At 64.6% G+C, this 25,503-nt stretch overlaps 1 protein-coding gene across 1 annotated transcript; it reads right to left on the bottom strand.

Moving 5' to 3' along the window:
* TERT (telomerase reverse transcriptase) lies at window positions 969-18,799 on the bottom strand. The gene is given in 17 exon segments (NM_001244300.2): window positions 969-3,160; window positions 3,560-3,697; window positions 4,360-4,484; window positions 4,792-4,853; window positions 5,526-5,652; window positions 8,059-8,247; window positions 8,371-8,442; window positions 8,876-8,989; window positions 9,596-9,681; window positions 10,125-10,220; window positions 11,415-11,573; window positions 12,085-12,100; window positions 12,103-12,263; window positions 12,973-13,153; window positions 14,160-14,355; window positions 17,121-18,468; window positions 18,565-18,799. Coding segments are annotated over 17 exon segments (3,393 nt in total). The 5' UTR covers window positions 18,784-18,799; the 3' UTR covers window positions 969-3,056.

The raw sequence follows: 25,503 nt of genomic DNA, 5'->3' as shown, positions 1-25,503 counted from the left end.
CCTCCCCCACCTCCCCCGCAGCCAGGAACCGGTGACAAGGCGCTGGACACACAGGCTGGCTTCTGACGGGCCCACAGGGACCCCGTGTGTCCTCGGGGATCCTGCCCACAGAGCCCAGGTCCCAGGCGGGCAGGCACTGTCCGTGGTGCTGAAGCCTCTCACCACCAGGGCCCCACAGCGAGGCCAGGCAGGCGCTGGGGCCCCGCCTCGCCTGCACCCGGATCCCGGGCCGGGCTGAGTGCACACTGCTGCCCGCCAAGGGGAGCCGAGTGCTAGGAGGAGGTAATGCAGCAGTGGCTGAGGTGAGTCCGAAGCCCCGTGGGGAGGGCGGGGCCTGCACTCCACTCCTGTCCTGCGGCCAACGGCGCCTTCCTCAGCCGCGTGTCCGCAGCCTCCCTCCTCCACGTTCAGGGACCTGGCGCACACCGGGTGCCCCCAGGTGACTCGGGGTCGTGTCCCACCCTGTGGTCGGCTGATTAGTCACCAACTCCACCTGCCCCTCTAACGCCCCTTTGCCACATCGGGTGAAGTAGCGGTGGGTCCTGGGATTAGGATGTGGGCATCTTGGGGCCAAGACCCCGCCTGTTACCAACCCCCCGGGGACCCTGAGCTGCCAGGCTTGGGAGGCCCTCCGCTCTAAGCGACCCTCACAGGTGAGCATCCCGTGGCCAGGCGCCAGGGAGGAGGTGAGGGAGCGGCAGGAACGTGGGGCTGGGGCGACCCCTCAGCACCCTTGGGGGCCCCGTGTTCACCCACGCTCCATTCTCGTGCCTCGAAGCCCCTCACTGTGCACACGTCTGGGGCAACGGGAGCCAGCGAGCTTCTTCACATGCAGATTAGACCCAAGGAAGCCCGAAAAACTAGACTTTTCACTTCTCAAAATTTTATTATTTTGACATTATCACCCTGAGCAGGTTTGGTGGTCTGCACAGCGGTTTTAAAAAGACAGAAATCGGAAGGAGGTTTTGGTCTGCTGAGCCTGTGACCAGAGCACAGCCTCTCCAAGCACTTTATTATCATTATTTGTCTTTTGAGGGCCGCTCCCGCGGTGTATGGTGGTTCCCGGGGTAGGGGCTGGATAGGAACTGCAGCTGCCGGCCTCCACCACGGCCACAGCAACGTGGGATCGGAGCCACATCTGCGACCTCCACCACAGTTCGCAGCAATACCAGATCCTTAACCCACTGAGCGAGGCCGGGGACTCATGGATACCAGTCAGATTCATTTCCGCTGAGCCATGTTGGGCATTCCTCTCCAAGCCCTTTCACTTTAGGAAAGGCACACACGATTCTAAGTAAAACTCGGACAAAATGCATTTACTAGACAGATGAGGTTCTGAGCTGCGTAGATACTGGTAAACGGAGTCGTGACCGGCTTGGTGTGTTACGGAAATGCCACCAACAGGCCCAGGGCAGCGGGAGCCCGTGGTGGTCAGCGGCGGGCAGTAGGCACAGGCGTGGCGTGTTGGACACCTCCGCCTGCATGAAGTGTCCTCTGCCCTGAGTGGCAGGTCAGTCCTTTCCAGCGAGGGCACTACCAGGCTGGCACACAGGTGGGTGGGGCCAGTCCCTCGTGGATCATCTCATGCATTCATGATACACTCCGCGGACTTGGGTCCATCATAAACTCATCAGCTCGGTCACGGGAACGTGGTCGCAGTGGCGTCAGTAAACAGGTAACAGCCATAAACCCTGACAGGCGCCCACGCTCAGCCGATTCAGCTGCATTAGCACCGACACCGGCCAAGGTACACACCGTGGCACCTGCCAGGTTGGATGGCCCCATGGGGACATCCTGGGAGAAAGCCTTGGGAATTGTCATCAAAATGCCACCTACGGCCTTTGTGCTCTCCCCAGGCACAGGGCACAGCCAGCCCACAGGGCACCCCCGAGCGGCGCCCTGCTGTTCTTTCTGAAGGGCACGGCCTCAGCACAGACAAAGCAGGGCGGGCCCGACTTGCCGGAAGGACCCCTGCAGCTCCCTGGAAAACGGGCTCTCTCGGTGGTTGGGGGCGCCGCACAGGGATCTGAGGTCGCGGAGGGCGGGGATCTGACCAAGGACGCAGAGGGACTCTGACGGGTTATGGCGCGGAGGGGCCGCTGCTCTCAAACAAGCCCCCGTAACATCTCCGCTCCCCTTCTTCCTGCAGCTGAGCCGTGTCCCCACAACCTTACCCAACCCCTGGCCCCGACTGTGGACCGAGCCAGCTGCTGGCTGCCCTGCCCTCGGGGGTCCCTGCATAGAAGACACAGCACCCAGACCAGCCTCCAAACCACCCCATCCGCCAGCAGCATCGGCACCATCTGGGCCTAGCGTAGGACTCGCCCCCAGGCCTCGCCCTGTACCTGCTGAACCGAAGCTCAGGGAAGGGGCAGCACCTGTGTGGTTCCCCCCCGACCCAGGAGACCAGGGCATCTGTGTGCCCCCCGCCCCCAGGAGACTGGGGACCCCTGAGTGTCTGTGGAGTTCGGCTGGAGCCAGAGCAGGCAGGGGTGGGGGCCGGGCGCCGTGGGAGTTCCCGTCTATCCTGTCTAGAGCGATGATATGTGTGTCCCCAAGGGCAGAGGGAGGCACATGGGGGCTCAGGGGTGGGTGTGGGCGCCTTCCTGCTGACCCCACAAGAGTCCCCTTACTGCCCCACCCACTGCCCTCCCCCACATCCCCTCCCAGGCAGGCCAGGCCTCAGGGGCAGCACGCCTGGCAGAGTTGGGCACTCTCTAGAACACACTCTAGTGCAAACACCAAAGGAAGACTTTATCAAACAGTCAGCGAGAGCCCGCCACCTTCCCTCGCTGGGGCGATGGCCCTGTGCCAGGCGGGACCTGCGCAGAACGTCGTAGAAGCGGGAGTAGCGGGCAGGTGCAGGGGCGAGGCCGGGGGCAAGGGGCGGAGGCTGGAGACGGGCCTCAAACAGCTGACGGGGCCCTTTGCTTCTGGGGAGGCCTGTGAGGCTGAATTTGGGATGCAGCTGGGGTGGGGGGGCGGTGCAGCAGGTGTGGGCACCAAGCTGGGGTGCTGCCCGGGTCAGGGGGCCAGAACCCGCCAAGGGCCAACCGTCAGTCCAGGATGGTCCGGAAGTCTGTAGTCAGGGCTGGGTCGGCGGCGGCCTCGAGGGCGGCCAGTGTGGCCCCAGGGAGCCGCTGGCACAATCGCTCTCTGGCTGCAAGGGGGTGACTGAAATCAGACCTCCTCCCAGAATAAAACTGGAGCATGGCCCTGATGGGGACCTGGGGGTGCCACTGAGACGGGCAGACGGTGGCACCAGGGGAGGAGCCCCGGTGGAGCTGGCACCCCACCATGCTGGGGGCCTCGGGCGGGCAAAGACTCCAGGGGATGCAGACTCGGGGGTGCTGGAGAGGAGGCCAGGTCCCAAGAGGGAGGCGGGGTGGGCAGTCCTGGACGCAGGAGGGGAACTGTAACCCTTGGGGCACCCGCACCCCCTCCCCCCCAGGCGCTCCTGGACCCACCCACCTGCCCCGGGACATGGCAGGGTGGGGTGGGGGAGACCAGAGGGTGGGGCGGCGCTCCCCAAGGGGCCACTGACCCCGCCCATGCCTACCTGCCCGGAGCGGCCCCAGAAGACAGCTGTAGGTAACGCGGTGACGAACCAGCTTGAGCAGGAAGGCGTGGAGGCAGAGCCACTCTGCGGCTTCAGAGGGAAACGGGCCGGAGGCGCCCCTGGCTCCCAGGGACATCCCTGGGGACACAAGGAGCTGAAGCCTGGCCCGGCTGGGGCTGTGCCCCAGCGCTGCTCCCAGGGGACTCTGGGCCCCAGACATCGCCCGTGCAGCCAGGGCCCCAGCGGAACACCGAGACGGGGTTTGGGATGGGGCGAAAGGGCACTTGCAGTGCAGGGACCCCCCGACACGGGCGCAGGAAGCTGACACTGACAGGTTTGCCTTGACTTCTCCAAGAAACCCCCACAGGCATAAGCAGCAAAAAGCAAAGTCTGTCCCACCCAGGACTCGGAGACACACACGGCCTGAACCGCAGGCAGGTCAGAAATGCCTGGGACGTGGCTGCAGGCTTCGGGGCCTCTCGGTGGGGACGTCAAGGGGACAACGAGCCATGGACAGTGGACCCGAAGCTGACGGTGTGGCTGGCGCGGTGCCCCTCACGGTTCTGGGATGCCCAGGGCCTCCTGCTGACCACTGACCTAGGTCCATGCAGGTGCCCAGAGCACCAGGGAGCAGGCAGAATGAGCCAGGAGGCAGGGGACAGTCACCAGCCGGCCCCCAAATGGCCATCACTCTCCAATAGTGCAGGGGAGGGCGGGCGAGCCAGGGGGCGAGTCAGCGAGTGGAAGGGGTACCCCGAGTCCCCATCTCACTGCCCCGCGGCCGTGGGTGGGGCGCGCACCTGCGTTTCTGGCTTTCAGGAGCGAGTAGCAGCAGGACGCGGTGTCGGAGACAAGCCGGAGGAAAAATGAGGGGTTCCTCGCAAGCGGCTGACGGAAGGGCAGCTGCAGCACACACGCGTGGAACCTAGGACACGCCGGCCTCGTCAGGCAGAGCCGCTCCCCGAGCGCCGCCCTCCGGGGAGGCGGACACGCAGAAGAGCACACGCTCCAGCCCAGACCGGGCCCCAGGTCTCGGCAGCGGGGCCGCCGAGCCACCCGTGGACAGGGAACATTCTGGAAGCGTGGCTGGGCTGACCGGGAGCTGCCTGGAGAGTCTCCGCCCCCCGACCCCCGCCCAGTGACCCCCAAGCGGGGGGTGGGGGGGGGCTGGGACGCTGCTTCCCCAGAGCGAGGCCGCGGCGCCCGCCAGGCCGCGGGGGCGCGGGAGGCACCTGTAGGCCTGCAGCAGGAAGATCTTGTAAACGTTGGCGAGCACCGTCGGAAGACTGTTCACCTGCAGTCGAGGAAGAAGGGATGCTGGCGACGCCCCTGGCGCCTGAGCGTCTATCTTCCGCGTATGGCCGCGTCCGGCGGAGCCAGGAAAAGGGCCATTTTGAGAAGAACCCGCCAGGGCCTTCGGCCCCCGCCAGGCCCTCACCGCGCCCCCAGCGGCTGCTGGAGCAGGACCCCAGGGAAGATATTTGTGGGGGCGAGGGGCGGAGCCGGGCTCGGCCCCACAGCCTGGGGGGGCAGCTCCTCAGCAGGTGACGCCGGGGCTGACACACGCACACACCTGTGAACACTCCCAACACACACACTCGTGCACACGTTCATGCACACATCTGCACACAACACACGCCTGCGGTCGCACACACGCATCCACTCATTGGTGTCTGCGCGCACACACACGCACACCCACAGTCACGTGCATGCATAACACACACACTAACGAGCATGCCCACACAACACACACACCCTCAAAGGTGTGCACATTCGTTACATGGACACACGTGTGTGAGCGCACACGTATGTGATGTCTGGCGTGCTTTCACCCACATGCACGCATAGCCACGCGCCCTCACACACGCTCCCTGCCAGGGTCTACACAGCACGCCCTGGACAGGAGGCACTGACACCTGCCGCCCCTCACCCGGAAGTCCCGGCCGCCTCCCGGAAGCCCTCGCACCTGCAGGTCCAGAAGGATCCCGTGGCACTTTAGCCGCAAGACCGCCAAGAGCTTGCGGCGCATGTTCCTCCCGGGCTTGAAGCCCTGGTTGAAGGTGAGACTCGCTCTGATCGAGGTCCGGGCGTAACTGCGGGACAGGGCGGGGTCCCGTCAGACTCGTGGCCTCCTCCTTTGGGCAGATGTGTGGGCCCGACCCTCGCGCACACCCGGCCCGCCCACCTCCCTGGAGGTCCTGGTCAGGTGCAGCCACCTCTGTGCTTGGAGGGCGGCGCCAGACAGACGGGTCAGGAGCCCCGCCAGGTGCGTGTGTGCCCAGGATGAGTGTGTGGCACAGCCCAGACCGGGAGGGGTTCTCTCACTCCAGCTCCTAAGGGAGAAGTTCTCGTCCGTGAGACGGGCCTGCTGTCTCCTTAAACGTTCTCTGAGATCAACCTTAACGACAGAGCAAGAGTTCTTCCTGGCGACACGACATCCCTGTTTGCGGTGCTGTGTTGCCCCCAAGCGCCTGAAGACAGACAGTGCCTCTCGGCCTCGCCTCGGGGTGGGTTTCTGGAAGTGGAACTGCTGGGACACGCAGGACTGCTGAAGAAGGCAGGGCAGGTTTCTGGTTCCAAGAGCAGCTGTCGGGGCGCCTCCGCCCGGCCGCCCTGACCGCGCTCCCCATGGCTGGCGGGCAGAGGCTCCTGCGCTCAGGCCTGCGCCCGCGACCGTCGGCCTGTCACAATCTCTGGCTTGCTCAGGACCGCGTCCGACTTGTGCAGAAGCTCCGTGCACGGAGCGGGGTCTGGAGCCGGGCTGGATCCTGCTGCCCGTGGGCCCCCCGCCCCGTCTGCCCCGGGATGAGCTTTGAGACCAACGCCAGGACGACAGTGGGTGGCACCAGCGGTGCCCATCGGGACAGGGGACCGGCTTTCCTGCGTCAGGACCAAGGCCTCCTTTCCGGCCAACTGCCCGCGACATGCGACCCGCCAGCACGACCACTTCTTTGAGTCCTTTTGTTCGTTTCCGTCGTCACGTTGGTTTCCGCGTTGAACGCCTTTCCCACCGGGCGTTTCTCCCGCTTGTGCTGTGAGGTAAAATGGCTGCACCGCTTTCTTCCGGAGGGTTTTCTAAGACGACGACCACATCGCCAGCCTCGTCCCCGTCCAGTGCCCGGGGCCCAGCTTTGGGGCGGGGCTTCTGGCCGCTCTGCCCGGCGGTCGTCCCTGTGCAGCCCCGGGCTGCGGGGTGGGGCGGCCGAGCCTGGGGCTCACCCCACCGCTCTTCTTTCAAAGGCTCTTCTTTCCGGCTTCTCTGTCTTCGCGGCCTCGCAGGTGCTTGGCTGTGTGCTCGAGAAGCCCTCGCGGGGTTCTGAGGGTCACCCCCAACTCCATGGCTGAACTTGTAGCTTCCGCGAACAGGCATCTGCCAAAGCAGTGGCCCTGGAGCCTGGAAGGTTCAGGCATCGGCACCACGGCCGACTCCCAACGCCCACTTGTTCTGGGCTACGGCCGGCGGTACGGCCCTTCTCGGCTCCGCCCGTGGCGCAGTGACACCCACTGAGGCTGTGCTGGGCTGGAACGGGCGCCTGCGCCCAATGGTCACAGCAACAGGCGGGCGGGCAGTTCACGACTGACTGGAGTGGTTGGTGCAGGGACGTGCGAGGGGTGGTGTGGGCACTGCACACGGAGAGCCTGCGGCCCCCACCCCGGGAGCAGACCCAGCCAGCCCGAGGGTTCCAGCCTGAGCAGCAGGGTCACAGCCCAGGCTGGGGACACACGATGTCCACACGGCCTGGACACTGGCATCTTGTACCCATCAGCAGACAGATTCCTGCACCCACGCCTGTCTCAGGTCCCTCTGTATCTGGGCCAAGTCTGAGCCGGGCTGCGCTCTCAGGCTGGTGGGGGGGTGGGGACAGGCTGTCAGGGGCTGAACTGGGCCCCCAAGTCCACATGCTGAAGCACTGACCCTCGTGGCCGCATGGGCACAAGGCCTTTAAGATGGTGATTAAGTGAAATAAAGTCATAAGGGTGGGGCCCCCATGCAACGAGACGAGAGCCCCAAGAGTCACCGAAATGCGTGCAGATGAGGGCCACCGCGTGAGGCCATGGGGACCGCGGGGGCTGACGCACCCACACGCCGGGAAAGGCTCATGGGGAGGCGGCTGTGACACCTGACCCAGCTTCCAGCCTCCAGGACCGAGAGCATAAGGTCGCAGCCTGAGCCGACAGAGGCACGGACGGCGGCACAGCCAGCGCAGGCCACCTGCGATCCCGGCCGACCCAGGTGACCATGAAGCCTGACACCCGGTGACACCCCGGGCGGCGTCAGCACATGCGCCCCCGCCCTGCAGAGACCTGCCAGGTGCTGGGATCTCTGGTTTAGAGCTACACGCTTTCCCGCAGAACATCTGGTGCCCCCAAGTCGGCCTCACAATCTCCTTTTATTAAAAAAGGCCGGAAAACTGCTGCCCTGGAGACTCTGGCCCCATGTGGGACGGGAGGACGACCCCGGCCTCTGACCTCCTGGGTTGCGGGCCCCTGGCACTCACCTGGCATAGTCGCAGTGCACCTCCAGCGTGCGGGTGTCCAGCAGCAGCCCGCACCAGGGGAACAGGCAGTGTGCCGGCAGCTGCAGTGGGGCCGGGCCGCCCCGGGCGCCGTCCTCCACAGGGAAGTTCACGGCCGTCTTCCGCAAGTTGGCCAGGCAGCCGTACTCGGGCACGCCGCGGACCAGGGTCCTGACGCAGAGGCCGCGTCAACCGTGGGCGGAGGCGGGGGGGGGGCGCTGTGGGCACTGTCAGTGATGCCCACCCTGTCTGCACTGCCCCCCAGCAGCCACTGGACACGCGCAGGGACCTCACCTGAGAAAGGCTTTGGCTCGTGTCAGGTGAGGGGTCACCAGCAGGAAGTCGTCCACCAAGCGCAGGAGCACCCTGGACAAGCAGAGACCCCGAACGCGCTGTTTCATGCCCACGTGTGCCGCCCTCCCATGGGTTGCAGCCTGAACTCGGGGACGCGGTACAATGACCTCCCGCAAAGAGGCTGATAGACGACTTAAGTTTCTGGGGACTCGGCTCTGGCTATGACAACAAGCCGGGGTCCTGCGGTCACGCGCACGTGCCCGCCACATGCAGGCCCGCGGACCACCGTGTGCACTGCTACGTGAAGAAAGGGGGCGGCCCCGTGATGTGGCCCCCTGACCAGAAATCCAAACGCGGAGCCCCCTGACGGCGCACTGGGTCAAGGATCTGGTATCCCCGCTGTGGCGCAGGTTCGATCCCTGGCCCAGGAGTTTCCGCATGTCGCAGGCAAGGCATGGCCAAAAAGGAGGCTGAACGGGCCGGACGCCCGTCCCGTGGGTCGTACCCGTCACGCTGGATCCCGGGGAAGAGTCTGTTTTCCATGTCCCCGTAGCACAGGCTGCAGAGCAGCGTGGACAGAATGGAGCCCTGTGGGATCCCCTGACACTGGACGTAGGACCTGGGGGCAAGACGAGGTCGGAAGGTGGGCAGACACGCCCGCTCCTGTGTACACATTGCACCCACCCGGGGTGACATGAGCCAGGATTTCTCATGCTCCCTCGCCACGCCCTGCCACGCACCTGCTCACACGTGGCAAGTGACCAGGTGGATGCCATGAGGGCCACAGTGGGTGGCGCCCTGGGAGGAGTCAGGGGACACAGGAGCAGCTCTCTTCCTCCCCGGTGCCCGTTACACACACGTGTACCCTTTGTCCAAACTTGCCCTGCCATGCGTGCCCTTAGCATGTGCGCCACTCAGAGCGTGCCCGTGACTTTAATGAGAAAGGCACGCCCTTGAACGAGAAAGCTCCGGGGCTTGGCACACAGTCCGGGCTGACCTCTGACGACCTGGGCCCTGAGCTGGCAACCCAGGACCACCACTCTCCCCAGATACTCGGGGTCTCACACAGGCGCCTGCCCAGGCAAGTCTGGTTTCACGCCCGTGAAAAACGTTCTCTGCTGGGTTTTGAACACAGGGACTTCCGTAACCGTGGGCGCCATGCTGGGCCACGCCAGCCGCGTGGCGGAGCGCCATCAGGGGTGCTGGGGGTGGGAGGCTGACCCACCTGCCCCCGATCCGGATGACGTGGTTTCGCAGCAGGCTCAGGAAAAGCTCCAGGAGACGGCTGCCGGCCTCGTTCAGAGAGCAGCTCTGCAAAGCAGGCGGTGTGTGGTGAGCGGGCTGGGCCGCCGGACGCAAGGGTCTCAGAGCCTCACGTGGTGGCAAGGTCGCCCCAAAACCGCTCTGCGCAAAGCATGGAGCCACAAGGGCCGACCCCCTGCTGGTGAACCCAGCCTGGGGACCCTGCTCACAGGCAGGAAGCGCGTCCCCTTGATGGGCCAGGTGGGGGTGTGTCTACAGGCCAAACCCTCTTTGTCCGCCTAAAGTAGGGGCTCGTCGTCTTTGGCTTCAGGACCGCAGTGGGGGAAGAAGACTTGCGACGAGTCACGGGAGAGCCTCGGGCAGCAGCAGAGGGTTCGCGGGGCAGCAAAGGGAAAACACTGCCCGCAGCAGAAGCCAGTCTCCGTCGGCCCTGGAGGGTGCCCACGCCCCACCCCAACCCCGCCAGCAGTGAGCTGGGTGCCCACACGGACCTGCTCGATGACCACGGCGTCCCTCAGCGGGCCGGTTGCCTGCAGGTGTGCCACAAACTGTCTCATGTAAGGCTGGAGGTCTGCGAAGGTGGACACCTGCTGGCCAGGAGGATGCGGTGAGCAGGTGGACGCCCGGGAGGGCCCCTCACCGTGAAGCTTCTGAGGTCACTCCACCGTGGCCACTAGGGGGCGCTGGGAGGCAGGATGCAGGCGGGCTGGGTTCCATCTCGGGGTGCATCCCACCTCACCCTAACTTCTCCAAGGCCTGTGACCACTGTGACAGGTGGTGCTCAAGCAGGAAGTGGGGGCGACCAGGCTAAAGACTTCAGGCTTCAGGGCCGCAGAGCAGCAGGGAAGTGGGGGCAGCCCCAGGGAGGAGGGGCCGCAGAGGGAGGAGGGGGTGCAGAGCTGGGCCCCAGGGAGGAGGGGCTGCAGGAAGCCGGGGAGAGCAGGTCGTGACTGCCTGCAGGGCTGGGAGGCTGGGGGAGCCCGGCTCCTCTGAGGGGCCCACACCAGCTCCCGGGCGAGTGGGCAAAAGGGCCGAGACAGAGAGAGAGAGAGATCAGAGGCCACACTGCCTCGTCGAACTGACCCTCACGAGACTCAGGCCAGGGCTCCCCCAACTGTCAGGAAAATACCACCCTTTCTGCAGGAAAACACGCGAAAGCTCTGTACAAAGCCAGGCATCCCGCCCGAAACGCCGCAGCTGCAAGACAGGCCTGTGACCAAAACCAAGCGCGAAATGGCAGAAAAAAACACGAGAGAAACGTGCCTGCGGGTGAGGTGGCATCCCGTTTCTGGAATGTTCAAATTCGTGACGAGAACACTGCTCATGAAACAAGGGCAAGACGGCGGGTTTACCCAGAGACAGAGCAAGTTCACGTGGCTTCCTAAGGCTGGAAAACACGCTGCCAGACCGAGGAAGGCCAAGTGCGTGTAAAGTCAGGCACGGCGGCAGATGAGCGCGCGCAAGACCAGCCTGCAAAGCCCAGGCTCAAGCGGAGACAGAGCACGAAAATAATTCCCAACAGGCCCTAGACTGAGGTGGCAGCCTGCGGGGGCCCGCGGACCCCCGGCCCTCTAAGCCGACAGGGACAGCGAGCGAGCCTCCCTCTGCCTCCCGCCCCCGAGACCACACACAGCCCCTCTGCAAGGCTGCAGGCCAGGCCTGGGCAGCCGGGGGGAGAGGACTCCTGGGAACCCCAGAAAGAGTGAGGTCGGCGACCCCGTCCCCCAACACCAAGGGCCCCCGCCCCGCCCGCGGCCGGCGCCCCGCCCCCGGGGGCTTACGTGGGTTTGGAAGGACTTGCGCACGTGCCCGCGGGCGGTCCTCCGGAGCACGGCGCACTGGCGCACGCAGTACGTGCTCTCGTGGGGCCGGATCACGTTGGCGACCACCTCCAGCAGCCTGTCCTGAGGGAGGGCGTCGTAGGCCCCCGTCACGTCCACCTGTGTGGTCAGGAGCGCCTGACGACATGCTCTCTCTGGACCCGAGCTCCCGGGGCCTGCCCCTCTGAGCCATCCTGTCCCAGCACACGCTCGCCCGCCCCCGGGGGCTCTCACTGAGACCTCCCCCCGCCCAGGTCCCCCAGGCTCTGAGCGCCCCCAGGGCAGCAGGCTGCGCCCCTCTCCCTGAACTGCTGGCTGGTGACCAGGAGGCCCCTGGTGGATGACTGAGGGGCTGGGGGCGACGGGGTACTGGGATCTGAGCAGGCATTTCCTTCTCTGAGGGCATCCCCCGAGGGCGGCAGCCCCTGGAGTTGGGGTACAGTCAGAGTCCACTCCGGAGGGGAAGGCACAAAGCTTCTGCCTCAGACCAGACACCCCCACATGGAAGCAGGGTCCCTGCCCTCCCCCTCTCAGGAGAATGTATGGGACACAGACAGGGCTGCCGAAGGCGGACGGTCCCCACACCGGCAGGGACCCAGCTCCCTTGGGGGGCTAGGAGGCGGGCACCCACCTTGACAAAGTACAGCGGGGGGCCGGGTCCTGGGCCCGCAGGGGCAGCACAAAGGCCCGCCAGGCCCTGTGGATGTCACCCACGCCCAGCACGGAGGCCCCCAGGAGGCGCGGGCGCCGCGCCCGCTCGTAGTTCAGCACAGCAAACAGCGTCTTGACCTGCCCCGTGAGACGCCGGACCTGCAGGCCCCGCCCAGGGTGGGCAGTGTCGTCAGGAGGGCCGCGGCGGAAGAGGGCCTGGGGTCACACAGCCCCCGCTGCCCCCCTCGGCCAGCCAGCCTCCCCGAAACCCCAGCAGGGCCCCCCCACCCCCACCCAGGGATGGCCGTGGGGTCACGGACGCTGGAGAGTGCAGCTGGCTAGGCCCTGGATCCCCTCCGCTCGCCTGCCCGCCCCCCAAGCGAAGAGGGCACTGCCTCCAGGGGACCCCGCCCTGAGGAGTTTATTTCGGCTGGAGACCAAACCCCCATCACCACCAATGGCTTCTCTCTCCCACTAACGGTGAAACACCCCAATACCGCAGGGAGGCCCCCGGAAGGGTCGGAGCTGCTGGGCACGTGGAGACGCAGTGAGGGCAACGCAGGCACCGGGGTTACGGGAGGGAGCGAGGTCCCAGAGGGTCCTCGGGACCCCGACAGGCTGGTGACAGCTGATCGCGAGGCCCCTCTGCCCTGGCTTGTGGAGCGTGTAGGGACAGGGGGCTCTGGAGCCCGGCCACCGCCTCGCAGGACTGGCCTCCTGGGAGCTCCTCCTCTGGACCTGGGATCACTGGCGCCCGGCGCCCGGCCCTCCCCGGGATCCCCGGTTCCCTGGCCCTCGGGGCTCTGATGACAGAAACCCAGGCCTGGGGCTGAAATGCACTTCGCCTAAAAACGACACCGGCAGTGACCTTCTTGTCTCCGGGGCCTGTCCTGGCTCGCACGACGTTCGCCATGTTCACGATGGGCCGCAGCCCGTCGGGTTTGGGGACGAAGCGGAGCTTGGAGGTCAGTACAGCGGGCCTGGCCTCCCGGCGTCGCCTGATCTCTGCTTCCGACAGTTCTCGAAGCCGCACACGATCTAAGTGTTGCCTGAAACAGACGGGCCCGTGGAAAGGCAGGCAGGTGAGCCTGGGGGACACCAGAGCTAGGGAGGCTGGCGGAGCCCACGCCCAGCGCCCTGGCGGGGCCGGACACCTGGGTCCCGGCAGACGACGCCCTGGGCAGTGCAGGCTGGGGCCTGAGGGACCCCGCCTTCCTCCCCGCCGTCGGTGCAGCCTCGCTCCCAAAGACCCGTGACCTTTACCCCTAAACCAGCCACAGGGAGGGTCTGGGTGCCCCCACCCCCGGGCCACCGAGGTGAGGTGCTCTCTGTGCTGGTGGCCCCAGGATAAAAGGTGCTTCACAAGCACAGCCCAGCCTGGGACTCGAACACCCCACGAGAGCCCACACGGCTGCTTCAGGTCACACGGCACAAAATACTTAAAATGAAATCGGGCCACTGTGCCTTTGCTGAGACCCGTAAGTCTGACACCAGAGCCTTCCCCAGACGCAGGAGGACACGGGCTCCACCCCGCGGGCTCAGGGGCCCTGCCTGGCTCCCTGCACGGACACCTGGCTCAGGGCGCCGAGCCTCTGACCCTGGGCATCCCAGTCTTTCAGGCTGTCACACCATCCCAGCGAACCCTCGCCCGGCTGACCTCTGCCCAGTCCTTCGAAATGGACACAGCGGTCACTGAGCCGCTGAGACAAATCTCATGGCCCCCGCCACTGCAATGCAGCCCCGGGTCCCAGGGGGCTCCCCACAGCACATCCGCCAAGTCCTGCCCGTTCTGCATGAATTAAACAGCGCTGGGCCCATGTGCCAGGGAGACGCCAGCAGCCCACCCTCCCCACTTCAGTCCGTACAGACTCCTTCCAAACCCTCCAGACCAGCCAGCTCGAGCCCCGGCGGGCAGGTAATGAGAGGGGCTGCAAGAGCCCAAGCCCAGCCGCCAGGAGGGGGCCTGGGGAAGGCGCGGGGCTGGGAGCAGGCCCCTGGCATCGCCCAGACAGGAACGAGACACCGTGTGACACCCCCCCCCGCCGCCCCCGGTACCTGATGCCTGCGCTCTGCAGCCGGCTCCAGATGCGCTTCCGGAAGAAGAAGAGCCGGTTCTTCTGAAACGTGGTCTCCGTGACATAAAAAAACGACCTGAGCAGCTCGACCACGTACGTGCCCATCAACCAGCGCAGGAACTTGGCCAGAATGGCCTCTCTCAGACGGTGCTCGGCGGCCTGGACATGGCGAGCGTCTGGGAGGAGAAAGGTGGGTGCTCAACCCGTGCACCGCCCGCCTCGTCCCCCGAGGGCCCGGGGCAGGTCTGGGCTGCTTGCGGCGTGTCTGGGAGACGCAGCAGAGGGGGAGGCGGGTACCTCGGAAACGGCGCTTCTCCCAGGGGCGTGTGAAACCCTTTTAACCGAGTTCCCCGCGCCTTTTCACTTTGTTACCAGGGCTCCTGGAAAGCTTAGTCGTGTGCAGAGCTCACTTTGTGTTGCTACTGGGCAGGAAGGGCGAGGGGCCTTGTCACTTGTCCTGGTTACACACGGGCTGCACAAAGCGAAGGCTGCCCCCCAGAGACACGCTGCCGGGGGCTGGTCTGTGTGGACTCGGGCTTCGCCACTGGGCAGCACGACCCAGAAACGCCTGGGGGTTTACAGGCCAACCTCGGGCGAGAAGAGACCGCCACATGCTGGCTGAGGGATGCCAGGCACCTCGGGCTTGGCGCACTTGCCTCGGGCCGAGACGGGTGCCCGCCCCGTGGTCCTCTGCGTTTGTTCTGTGCCCTTGGGAACACGAGCAGGTGCCAGGGCGCCTCGGCAAAGACAGCCGGGGCTCTGCGGCCACTACCCAGCATGAAGGGCACATACAGAGACCAAAGGGGCCCCAGAGGCAGGTCTGGGGCAGGAGACAGACCAGCGAGCAAAGAGGAAGAAGGGAGTCCAGCAAACGTCGGCCCGAGAGACAGCACCGAGACGTCTCTGCTGGGGACACAACTGGGTCAGTATGGGAAGTGGCTCGAGTCAGGCTGTGATCTGATTACAAGGGCAAAGCCCTGGAGTTCCCGTCGTGGAGCAGTGGTTAATGAATCCGACTAGGAACCATGAGGTTGTGGGTTCGATCAATGGCCTTGCTCAGTGGGTTAAGGACCCGGCATTGCCGTGAGCTGTGGTGTGGGCTGCAGACGTGGCTCGGATTCCCTGTTGCTGTGGCTCTGGCATAGGCTGGTGGCTGCAGCTCCGATTGGACCCCTAGCCTGGGAACCTCCATATGCCATGGGAGAGGCCCTAGAAAAGGCAGAAAGACCAAAAAAAAAAAAAAGCCCTTACCTGGTTCAGAAGGTAACCAGCAAAGAGAAAGTGGAGACTAGAAACCTACAGCAAGGATGCAGAGCCAGCAAGTACCCACAGCAAGAAACTGCACAGGACCCGCCAGGAAACCAGGGAGAAAGTGGACAAACTGGGAGGACGGGTGGCGCCCTGGGAGCCAGGGACGCAGGTTCAATCCCCAGCCCGGCACCGTGGGTGAAGGTTCCCACGTTGCCACAGCTGCGGCTCAGGTCGCAACTCCAGCTTGGATCGGATCCCTGGCCCAGGAGCTCCATATGCCACTGGGGCCGCAAGAACACAAGCAAAAAAAAGACACGTGAAACATCAGCTTGGTGTTGACAAGACACTTAAACCACATGTCCTCGTAGGACACGAAGAGGTTGAATATAAAAATTAAGAAGGAAAAATGGCACCAGAGGGAGGCGCTAACCGGCTGGGGCCGCACGGAGGCTCCAGGAGCGGCTGCCGGGCTCTACGCTAGAGGGTCACGGGACCTTCCTCTCGGAGATAAACCCTGGACGTGTGCGCGGTGAGTGCGACCCAAGTCCACCTTGAGAGGACGAGGGGGACCGACGCCCAGGGGCTGTGACCTCTGCATCGAGCACCGACACGACGGCCCCAGCCCGGGCCCGCAAACACACAGGGACATTCCTGCAGAGGCCCAGGCACGAGATCAAGCCAGTCTGACCCCCACCGGCTGAAAGGGAAACCAGCAACGAAGGCCACTTAAAACAGCCACGCGTTTGGAAAATAAGAAACACGTGTCCAGTAACTCCAGGATCAAAGGAGAAGAAACAGAAAACACTTAAAAAGCGGCTCAAATAAAAATGTGCGCCAACATCAAACACAGAGCAGCTGGCGTGGAGCTGGGGAGACGCGGACAGTCGCGGCAGGAGGAGGAGCGCGAGAGAAGGCGGGCGGCGGGGAGACTCAGGCTGGCGGCCCCACGGAGATGTGGGAGACATGCCAAGGGCGAGGCGGGAGGGGCCCGCTCCCACCGCAGCTCAGGAAGAGTGATTGTGGTTGGATGTGGGTGGACAGGCACGTGCCCAGCTGTGGCAGCAAGCAGGAATTCTGGCGATACCTGGAGGCAGATACGGAATGCCTGTGGTCTGGCCTCCCGGGCTGGGGATCAAGGAGCTGGCGAGGTCAGTGCCAGCATGGCAAGCGGGACCAAGGCAAAGGAGCCTGCGGCTGTGGACAGAGCGCACGGTCGGCTTGGCGGAAGGGGCGTCCAGCAGGAACTCCGCTGGCCCTGGCCTGGGGCAGCACACTTCAGCTGCATTTGGATCTACCCTCCACTGCCTAGATCCCCCTGGGAACCCGGAGCCTCACCCCCAGCCCCCCAAAAGAAGTTCTCAGCTCAGCTCCCGTTTCTATCGCGGGCACCACCTCTAGGCGATGACCCTTAAGTCAAAAAGCTGTAGGCACGCTTACCAGGGCTCCTGGTACCTCCTGTCGGCACAGCCCTACTCCCCATGTGCCCATCTCCCCGCTGCCCCACCCCGGCAACCAGAATCTACCCGAGTCCGTGAAAGTCGGCGGATGGGTGCAAACTGGATGGAGAGGGAGTCAGAGGCCGAGAAATCAGATGGCACCACCCATCACCACCAAGAAGCCCCCAGCCTCCAAGGGAGGGACGCAGCAGGTCCTGGGGTCTGGGCCTGCGGGGCGGGCGGCTCCTCCTCACCCGGGCTCCGGCGCAGCCAGATGCAGTCTTGCACTTTCATCTTCCACATCAGCTCCTGCAGCGAGAGCCTGGCGTGCTTCCCCAGGGAGACGAGCTTCTTCACATTCTTCAGAAAGCGCCGCTTGTTGTGCGGGGAGCCCCAGAGGCCCGGGGGCACCAGCCGGTGAAGACAGGCCCGCAGGAGGCGGTACACCTGCCAGGGGCTGCTGTGCTGGCGGAGCAGCTGGACTAGGCGCCTCGAGGCCGAGTCCCCCTCGGCGGCCGCTGCCAGCCGCTCTGGAGCGAGGGGGCCCACTTTGTGGTCGCACACCTGACCGCCGGACCCCGAGAGGGTCGCCGCAGCCCGCAACGGGCAGTGCGCCCTGAGAAGCGCCTTGTAGGGGCACCGCGCGTGGTTCTTAAGCAGCTCCCGGAACAGGGGCCTCATCCGCCAGTAGCGTGCGGGCACGCGGCGCGCCCCTGGCTGCCCGGGCTTTGAGGCCAGAAAGATGACCTCCACGAGCCTCCGGGCCCCCGCCAGGCTGGGCGGCAGGGAGCAGAGCAGGAACGAGCGGCGCAGCCCTTCCTTGCTCCCCGAGCAGTAGAGGAAGCGCTTGGTCTCGGCAGCGCACACATGAGGACTGGGCTTGCCCTGGAGGTGTGGCTGCCACCAGGATGGGGGGCAGGTACCCCGCGCACCGCCTGCTTGAGGGGAAAGGTGCCGGGTTCCGGGCGCCTCACCCTCCCGAGACTTGGCTTTCGCAGCGGCTCTGGTAGGTGTCATCACGGGGGGGTCGCTGTCGCTCGGCCCAGGCGCCCTGCCCTGGTGGGCCCGGGACGCCTGCCCTTCGGGACCCTGTTCAGGCTCCGGGACGTGCCTGGGCCTCTTGGCTGGAAGTGGATGTCCCCCCGCTCTGCCCCGACGTCGCCTCACACCTTGCGCCCTCTGCTCCTGGGGTCGCCCGGCTTCCCCATTGCAAACGGGGCGCGTGAGTCCGAGGCCAGTCGGGGTCTGGCCCTTGTGTCGCATGGGCCGAGCCTCCGCTGCGGTGTAGAGGTCATAGAGTGGCGGCCCGCACACCTGGTAGGCGCAACTCGGGGGCACCAGCAGGTACAGCGCGCAGCGCGCCAACAGGTGGGTGAGCACGTCGTCGCCCACGCGGCGCAGCAGCAGCCCCCACGCGCCGCTCCCGCGCAGCGTGTCGGTCACGGTGTTGGGCAGGTAGCTGCGCACGCTGGTCGTGAAGGCCACGGGCGGCCCGCCGCGAGCCCCGTCCAGCAGCGCGAAGCCAAAGGCCAGCACGTTCCTCGCGCCGCGCTCGCAGAGCCTCTGCACGACCCTGGCCACCAGCTCCTTCAGGCAGGACACCTGCGGGGGAGGGCTCCTGAGTCGCCGCGGGCGGAGGTACGTCGTTCCCCACCCCTGTCACCACCTCCCAGGCCGGCGTCCGCGGGAGCAGCCCACCTGGCGGAAGGACGGGGAGGCAGGAGGCGGCTGCGCGTCCCAGGGCACGCACACCAGGCACTGCGCCACCAGCGCGCGGTAGGCCGCCGGGTCCCCGCGCCGAACAAGCCGCCGGCCCTCAGGGCCCAGGCGCCGCACGAAGGTGGCCAGCGGCAGCACCTGCCTGTAGCGGTCCCGGAGCAGGGAGCGCACGGCCCGGCACCGGGGCGCGCGCGGCATCGCCGAGAGGAGGGAGGGGGTCCGCGCGGAGGAAGGGGCGGGGCCGGGAGAGGAAGGGGCGGGGTCGCTGGAGGCCCGCAGCCCCGCCCTCCGGTCGCGGGTGTGGCCGGGGTGTTTGCGCCCAGGTGCTCAGAGGGTTCGGCCCCATCGCGCAGCTGCTCCGGGGAGCATCCCCACCCACGCGCCGCGACCCAGCCCAGGGCGCAGGGATCGCGCGAGGGTCGCATGGCCGAGAGGCTCTGTGGTACCTGGGGAGGGGACCATAACGTGGGGTCCCCAGGGGACCTGGTGCTTTCCGCGCCCCCTCCCCCCGGAAGTGGGTCCTTTTGGTTTGTCACTTTCTCATGTGGGCCGTGACCGGACACTGAGGATGCTCTCGGTCCAGCAGGGGCTTTAGAAGGAACAGGGCAGCGGATGTATAAAGATGTGCAAAGAAGAACGTGGACACCACCGCCCTGGCCAGACGGGCCTGGGGGAGCCGAGGGCGCAGGCACATCCTCAACTCCCACGAAATTCCCGCAGCTCTTCCCTGCCCCTGGGCAGCGGGCAGCAGGCAGCAGCCCTTGCCCGCTGCCGAGGTCTCCTTGACCCCAGGCCTTGGCTTCTCTTCGTGGGTTCTTGGGCTTCTCTGGTCCTTCCATAAACAAAACCCCTTGCATCAGTTCCCTGTTAATCAAAGGAAGGGGAGAAAAGGGATGCACAGGCCCGCTGGGGCACGGTCCGCAGGCTCCTTGCAGCTGCCCACAGCCCTTTCTTACCCGGAGCTGCCAAGCCCTCCACACGTACCTGGACAGAGGTAAGTCTGGATGGTCAAGGGCCTGCCCCACAGGCTTGCAGCCCAGGAGAGCCAGGAACCTCCACCTTCCATCACAGCAACAGGGACCCTCCCCACGGCCGGTCATGTAACAAGACGGTTCAGAGCCATCACCCTAGTGACGTTTCACCCAAACCCAGATGCTGCAAGACGTTCAAGTTTGAACTGTAGGAAACGGGAAATTTCGGGGTCTTGGAAGGCTCGGGGGGGGGTGACGTACCAGAGTTTGGCAAACACTGAGCGGCTAAAGAAAGGTTAACCTTTCACAAAGTCAAGAGATCTGGCCAGAAACTGCTTTTCTCTGTGGCCGTGGCATTTACACAGGCCTCCGCCTCCCTCCCTTGACCACGGTGCTGCCCAGCCACCCAGCGGGCTTGGCTGCCCGGCTGGTCACACTTGGGATTGTGGCTGCTTTCCTGGAAGTCCACCCGGTGAGCACCCAAGGACTTTGAGGCTCGCTTATTTCTGCTGATGGAGGATTTGGGGTGGCTTTGGGAAATTTCATTATTTCCACCTCTAGAAACCAGAAATATCAGCGTGGAGAACAATTTTTTTTTTTTTAAAGAAGAAACAGGGAGCTCCCGCCCTTCATGGCGCAGCAGAAACGAATCCGACTAGGAACCATGAGGTTGCAGGTTTGATCCCTGGCCTCGATCAGTGGGTTAAGGATCCGGTGTTGCTGTGAGCTGTGGTGTAGGTCGCAGATGCGGCTTGGATCTGGTGTGGCTGTGGCTGTGGTGTAGGCCAGCGGCTGCATCTCTTGATTAGACCCCTAGCCTGGGAAACTCCACCTGCCTGAGTGCGGCCCTAAAAAGACAAAAGCCAAAAAAAAGAAGAAGAAACTGAAGCGGGTGATTGGCCCCCTGTCGACACGACACAGCGGGAGGCTCTCCCAGCTTGGGTGGGAATCGATCACCTCCCGGCGCTCGGCCGCCGCTGCACGTTGGGCTCGTCTTCTCTGGAGCTAGTGATGCTTGTGGTCACGGCAGCGAAAAGCACGGGCACCTTCCTGGGAAAACACGAGGCTTACGAGGCAACACGGCAAAATCCAGTTCTAGACCTTCTGGAAGGCATCGTGCTGGACACCCGGCAGTTTCTAAACAAGAGTGGATTCCGTGCTGGAGCCGGATACTGACTGTCGTTTGTCACCGAAGGGGTGAGCAGGGCCCCCCAGTAATACATTAGCCCGACCCTCAGATGTTTCCAGCAGCGTGTGCGGCGCTTGGACACGGGGGCTCCTCTCGGACGTCATCCCCCCACGAGGCGCTGCAGCAAAACTCAAGAGGGGGACACTGAGCAAAGGCAGGGACAGGGAGCCCACGGGCTCTCACTGGTGCGCGGGCCTGGGGGCCGGGCCGCCGTCTAAGTAAATGACGAGGCCGCTGGGCCCCGAAGCCAGCCTGTCCTTCTCAGGGCAGCCGTTTCCTCGGGGACGCCGCGGCCCGCTGGTGGCTGGTGTGGGAGGGCCGGCTCTGGGTGGCAGCCTGGGGAGGGCAGGGACGAGCCACATGGACTGTGCATCGGATCTGCAGCCAAGATGTGGGGAAGCATGGGCGGGGTCCAGTCCCGAGCTGGGGAGGTGGGCGGCCAGAGCAGGATCCTGACCGCGCGGGGTACAGGCAGGGCAGTGCTGGGGCCTGGGGGCCGGACGCTGGGGCCGGGGAGATGGCCCTTGGGCCCCGCCCGGACCTGCCAGATGGACTCCAGCCTCTGCCTCTGTCGCAGCCTCCCCTCCCTGACCGTGACAAGGACCTTCTGATTGACGTAGGGTCCGCCTCGTCCAGGATTGGCCCCTCACCTCAAAACCCCAGCCCCTCCCCATCTGCAAAGTCCCTTGTGCCAAGAGGTCACCTTCCCAGGCTCTAGGACGTCACTCTGCCTCAACACTTGGTGCAACAGTGTGGCCAAGGAGAGGCGGTTCTGCCACCAGGGGTCAGTCCCACATGGCACTGACCCTGGGGCAGCGTGGACAGTGTCAATGTCATTTTGTTACCTGTGTAGACACGTGTGCCCAGCACTGCCATCGGGATCAGAACTGTCCCACCACTTCCCGGACAGCCCCGTATGCCCCCCCACACACACCTGTGACCCCTGGTGGCCACCACTCTGCTCTGTGGTGAAAATATGTCACCTCAAGATAGTTCCAGAAATGGCGTCACCTGACAGGTCCCCCGCGAGTGGCATTTTTCACTTAGCACAGGAGAGACTTGGGCCCGTCCGTCCCCTTGACCGTGGACAGCCTTCCCGCGGGGACGAGCAGCTATTCACCCACCAGGTCTGTTGGGGCATCTGGGTTTTTCCCGCTTTGGGGCCGTTACAAGGGCAGCTGCTGGGCCCTGCAGGCCGGATTCTGTACAATGCCATGACTTCATCGCTCAGGATGTGTGCCCAGGAGTCGGGCCACTGGGTCGTGTCATACAGGGCGTGTGCCCGTCTGCAGACCGGCCAGCGACAGGACAGCTCCCGTTCCCCCCTCGCCTGTATTTGCCGGTGTCGCTGTTTTACTGCAGGTGCTCGGTTCTGCTGCGTGCGCTCCGTTTCACTGCAGGTGCTCTGACGGGGTGTGGGCAGGGCAGACACTGGGCCTGAGGCCTTGACTCCAGCAGGGCTGGAGATGCCGGGAGTGGGCGCGGGCTGGACACGGGACCTGCGCTTGGGCCGGGGGAGGAGGTAATGGTGCCAAGAGCACTGCCCTCCACTGGACACCAAGGGCAGACGTGCCAAGGGTTAGGAACAGCATCTAGGAAGTGTTTCCTGGAGAAGCCAAGTGGGGAGGGTCAGACCTCCTCTTGGCAGGGGTGGGGGGGGAGATGGAGCAGAGGACACAGGAGCCATGGCAGGTGGCAGAACCACCCACAGGAGAGGCTCTGGGGGCTGCTCTGCAGAACCTTGGTCTGTCCTGTCTCCGAGCGTCTCTGGGTCCAGGGACCCCACAGTTCCAGGCGACGCTTGTTTTATTACGTCTCCGGGGTGCGTGGTCAGGAGCAGGTGTCAGGACCGCGAGGAGGGGAGCTGTGGGAGTGGGTGTGCATGGTGGGTGTCTGTGCCTGGGGCGTCCTGGAGCGGTGCTAAATTCTCAGAGGGAAAGGCAAACAGCAGAGAGAACGGTCGTCCTTGACGAGGAGGCCCTCGGTTCAGCAGGCAGCTTGCTGCTCATCAGCTCCTGGCAGCTCTGGGAAGGAGGTAGCAGGGGCGCCACCTCTTCAAGGGGCAGAGGTGGTAGCCTCCTCAAAGTCCCCGATCTCTGGGGGCAGAGCTGGCGCTAGGGAGATACAGCACAGCCAGGAGAAAAGGCAGTGAGCTGGGGGGGCCCAGGGTCACGGCGCCCCTGGGTCCCGCCTGCCCAGTGGGCAGCTCCCTGCTTTCTCAGTGGACGAGGCCTCTGCCCCCTCCCCATGGTGACCTGGGCACTGATCCGGCCTGACCCACTTCCCGTCTCTGTGTACTTTCTCTGCACCTTAACCCACTTTATGAAAACTAATAAAAAGTGCTTAGGCCTGAAAATCCCTCCAAACAGGGCAGTCGGCCCTTTGCACTTCAGCAAACATACACCCTGGCTTTCTGCACCCTTGAAAGTTATTTGATGAAATTTAAGAAAGCCGCAAAGATAAAATTATCCACTCGGATGCCGAAGGGTGGAATTTACTTAGAGAATTAGGCCCTTTAATCGCTCCCGGCCCAGCCCCATCCCGGGTCTCTGGGGGGCCAGGCCCAGCGCTGGAGAAGGGTCCTCGCCAGGGCCAGCAGGGGAGCAAGGGCTGCTCTGCCGCCTTCAGCAGGTGGCGGGGAGGGAACTGGCCGGGCTGCGGTCTGCCGGGAGGCGGGAACCAGATCCCCTGGACTCACCGAGTCTGAGGTCAGGATGGAAGGCAGAAGCTGAGGAAACACCTGGGGTCTAGGGCCTTCCAGCGGGCCAGCCGCGTGCCAGGAAGCTCCAGGACCCCCTTGGAAGGGCCCAAGTGGGCGCGTGTCACCTCCGTGCCGCCGGCCCCCAGCCCTAAGATAAAATCTATGTGTTTCGCCCCGGGTTAGCTTTGCCGGGCGTCCAGGCTCAGCCGTGTGCATGGACCCAGGGCCACCCTTCTGCTCAGAGAGCCCTGGGTCCTGGCAGACAGGACCAGCTCTAACTCTTCTTGGAAGGGGCCACTGACACGCTTGGCCTCAGGGTCCCCACCCAGTGGTTTTAGTCAAACGTGAGCACAACTGATACCTCCAGACACACGGGAAGACTGAGCACAGAGAGCAGCAGAGACCAACAGCAAGGTGGGGGCACAAGCAGTGACATTCTCACCCCGGGGACCTGTCCTCTGCCCAAGCCCACGGGCGGGAGGGTGGGTAGGATGGGCAGAGAGCCTCGCGACCGACCAGGAGGCCGAACGAAGACAGATAAGATCAGATAGAGCATCTGAAACGAGTATTACTGAATAATGAGCAATTCCACAAACAAACTGAGCCCAAAGGGGAGAAGCAGCCTGTGAAAGCCAGCCCTGACTCCAGCTATGGGATAAGGAGGCCGGGGCCGGGCCGGGTGGAGAGACAGCATGGTCGGGGCAGAGAAGGGGACACGGGCGGGCAGGTGGCCGCCGCCTTCCTGCCGTCGAGGGAGCCCAAGGCGCTGTTGGAGCCAGTGCCTCCCACCCCAGGGAGGCAGAAGGCGCCCCCACGTGGGGAGGAGCATCTCGGACGCAGCGGGAGAAGCTGGCCCTCCCCGGACGCCCACGGCCACAGCGGCTCCCGAAGAGCCCACAGGCAGGGGGACAAACGGCCACCCACGGAGAAGAGACGTGGAAGGACTTAGCAGCGGCAGGTCCCGAGGGACGCAGCACGAGACGCAGGCCTCGTGTAAGAGACGCGCCGGTGTGAGGGTGAGCGCGGGGAGGGCGGCCCCCCCGCCCCCCCCGGAGGGGCTCAGGGGGAACGCGGCCGTGACGCGGCGCTCAAGGGGCCGGTGGGGCCCAGGTGTCCCGAGGGCCTCCCGGCGACATCTGGGGACGGCGGGGGAAGCGCTCCATCCTCCTGGGTTTTCTGAAGCCCGAGGATGGGCCCCACTTCGTCCCTGAGTGTCGGGGGGCCCACCAGGCCAGCGGCTGTCTGGCCCTGGGGTCCCCTCGCCGGGAGGGCTTAACTTCTGCTGGCATTTTCGGGAGAGACGGGACTCTTGCGGCTTCTCCTGGTGTTGCTCGGGGGTCTGTGTCTCTCCAGGGCCGTGTCCCGCGGCCACGCCGCGTGGAGGCCGGTGGTGTGGGACGGCGAATTCTCTCCTCCCGTCCGTCTGGCCGGAGGCTCATTCTTTTTGAGCCTGGTCTCAGAGAACAAGCTCTCTGGTTCACGAGTGTTCTGCAGCATCTGTCTCTTCCCCGTCGCCGGTTTTTGCTCTGACTCGTAGTATGTTCCCGTAGGGACGTCGGGTTTCAGCTGCGTCTTAGTTTCTCCAGGCGGAAGCGGAGGACGTGGAAGCCTCGTTCTGCTGCCGATTTCGTGCCATGAACTCCCGTTAAGGCGCGGCTCACGCTCTGCCTCCGTCTTGCCATCAAAGTGCCACACACTTGGATGGTTTGTTTACTTTTCATTCAGTTCAAAACACCTTCTAATTTCCCTTTTGGTTTCCGCTTTGATCCACGGCTTATTTCAAAGCGTGATATTTAATTTCCAAATAGTTGGAGATTTTCCCAGATCTCCGTTAATGATTTCTAACTTAAGTCCACTGGGGCTAAAGGACACAAGTCATGTGACTTGAGCACGTTAACGTCGGTTAGGCTGGTTTTATGGCCCAGAGTGTTTTCTTTTTGTTCCTTTTTTTCTTTTTTCTTTTTAGGGGCCAACCTGCGGCATATGGAACTATGCCTGCCGGCCTGCACCAGAGCCACAGCAACGCAGGATCCGAGCCGCGTCTGCGACCTACACCA

Source organism: Sus scrofa, chromosome 16 (genome assembly GCF_000003025.6).
Source record: "Sus scrofa isolate TJ Tabasco breed Duroc chromosome 16, Sscrofa11.1, whole genome shotgun sequence".
Classification (NCBI taxonomy): Eukaryota; Metazoa; Chordata; class Mammalia; order Artiodactyla; family Suidae; genus Sus; species Sus scrofa.
Note: the sequence above shows the minus strand (reverse complement) of the source record. Positions and strands in the feature narration are given on the sequence as shown.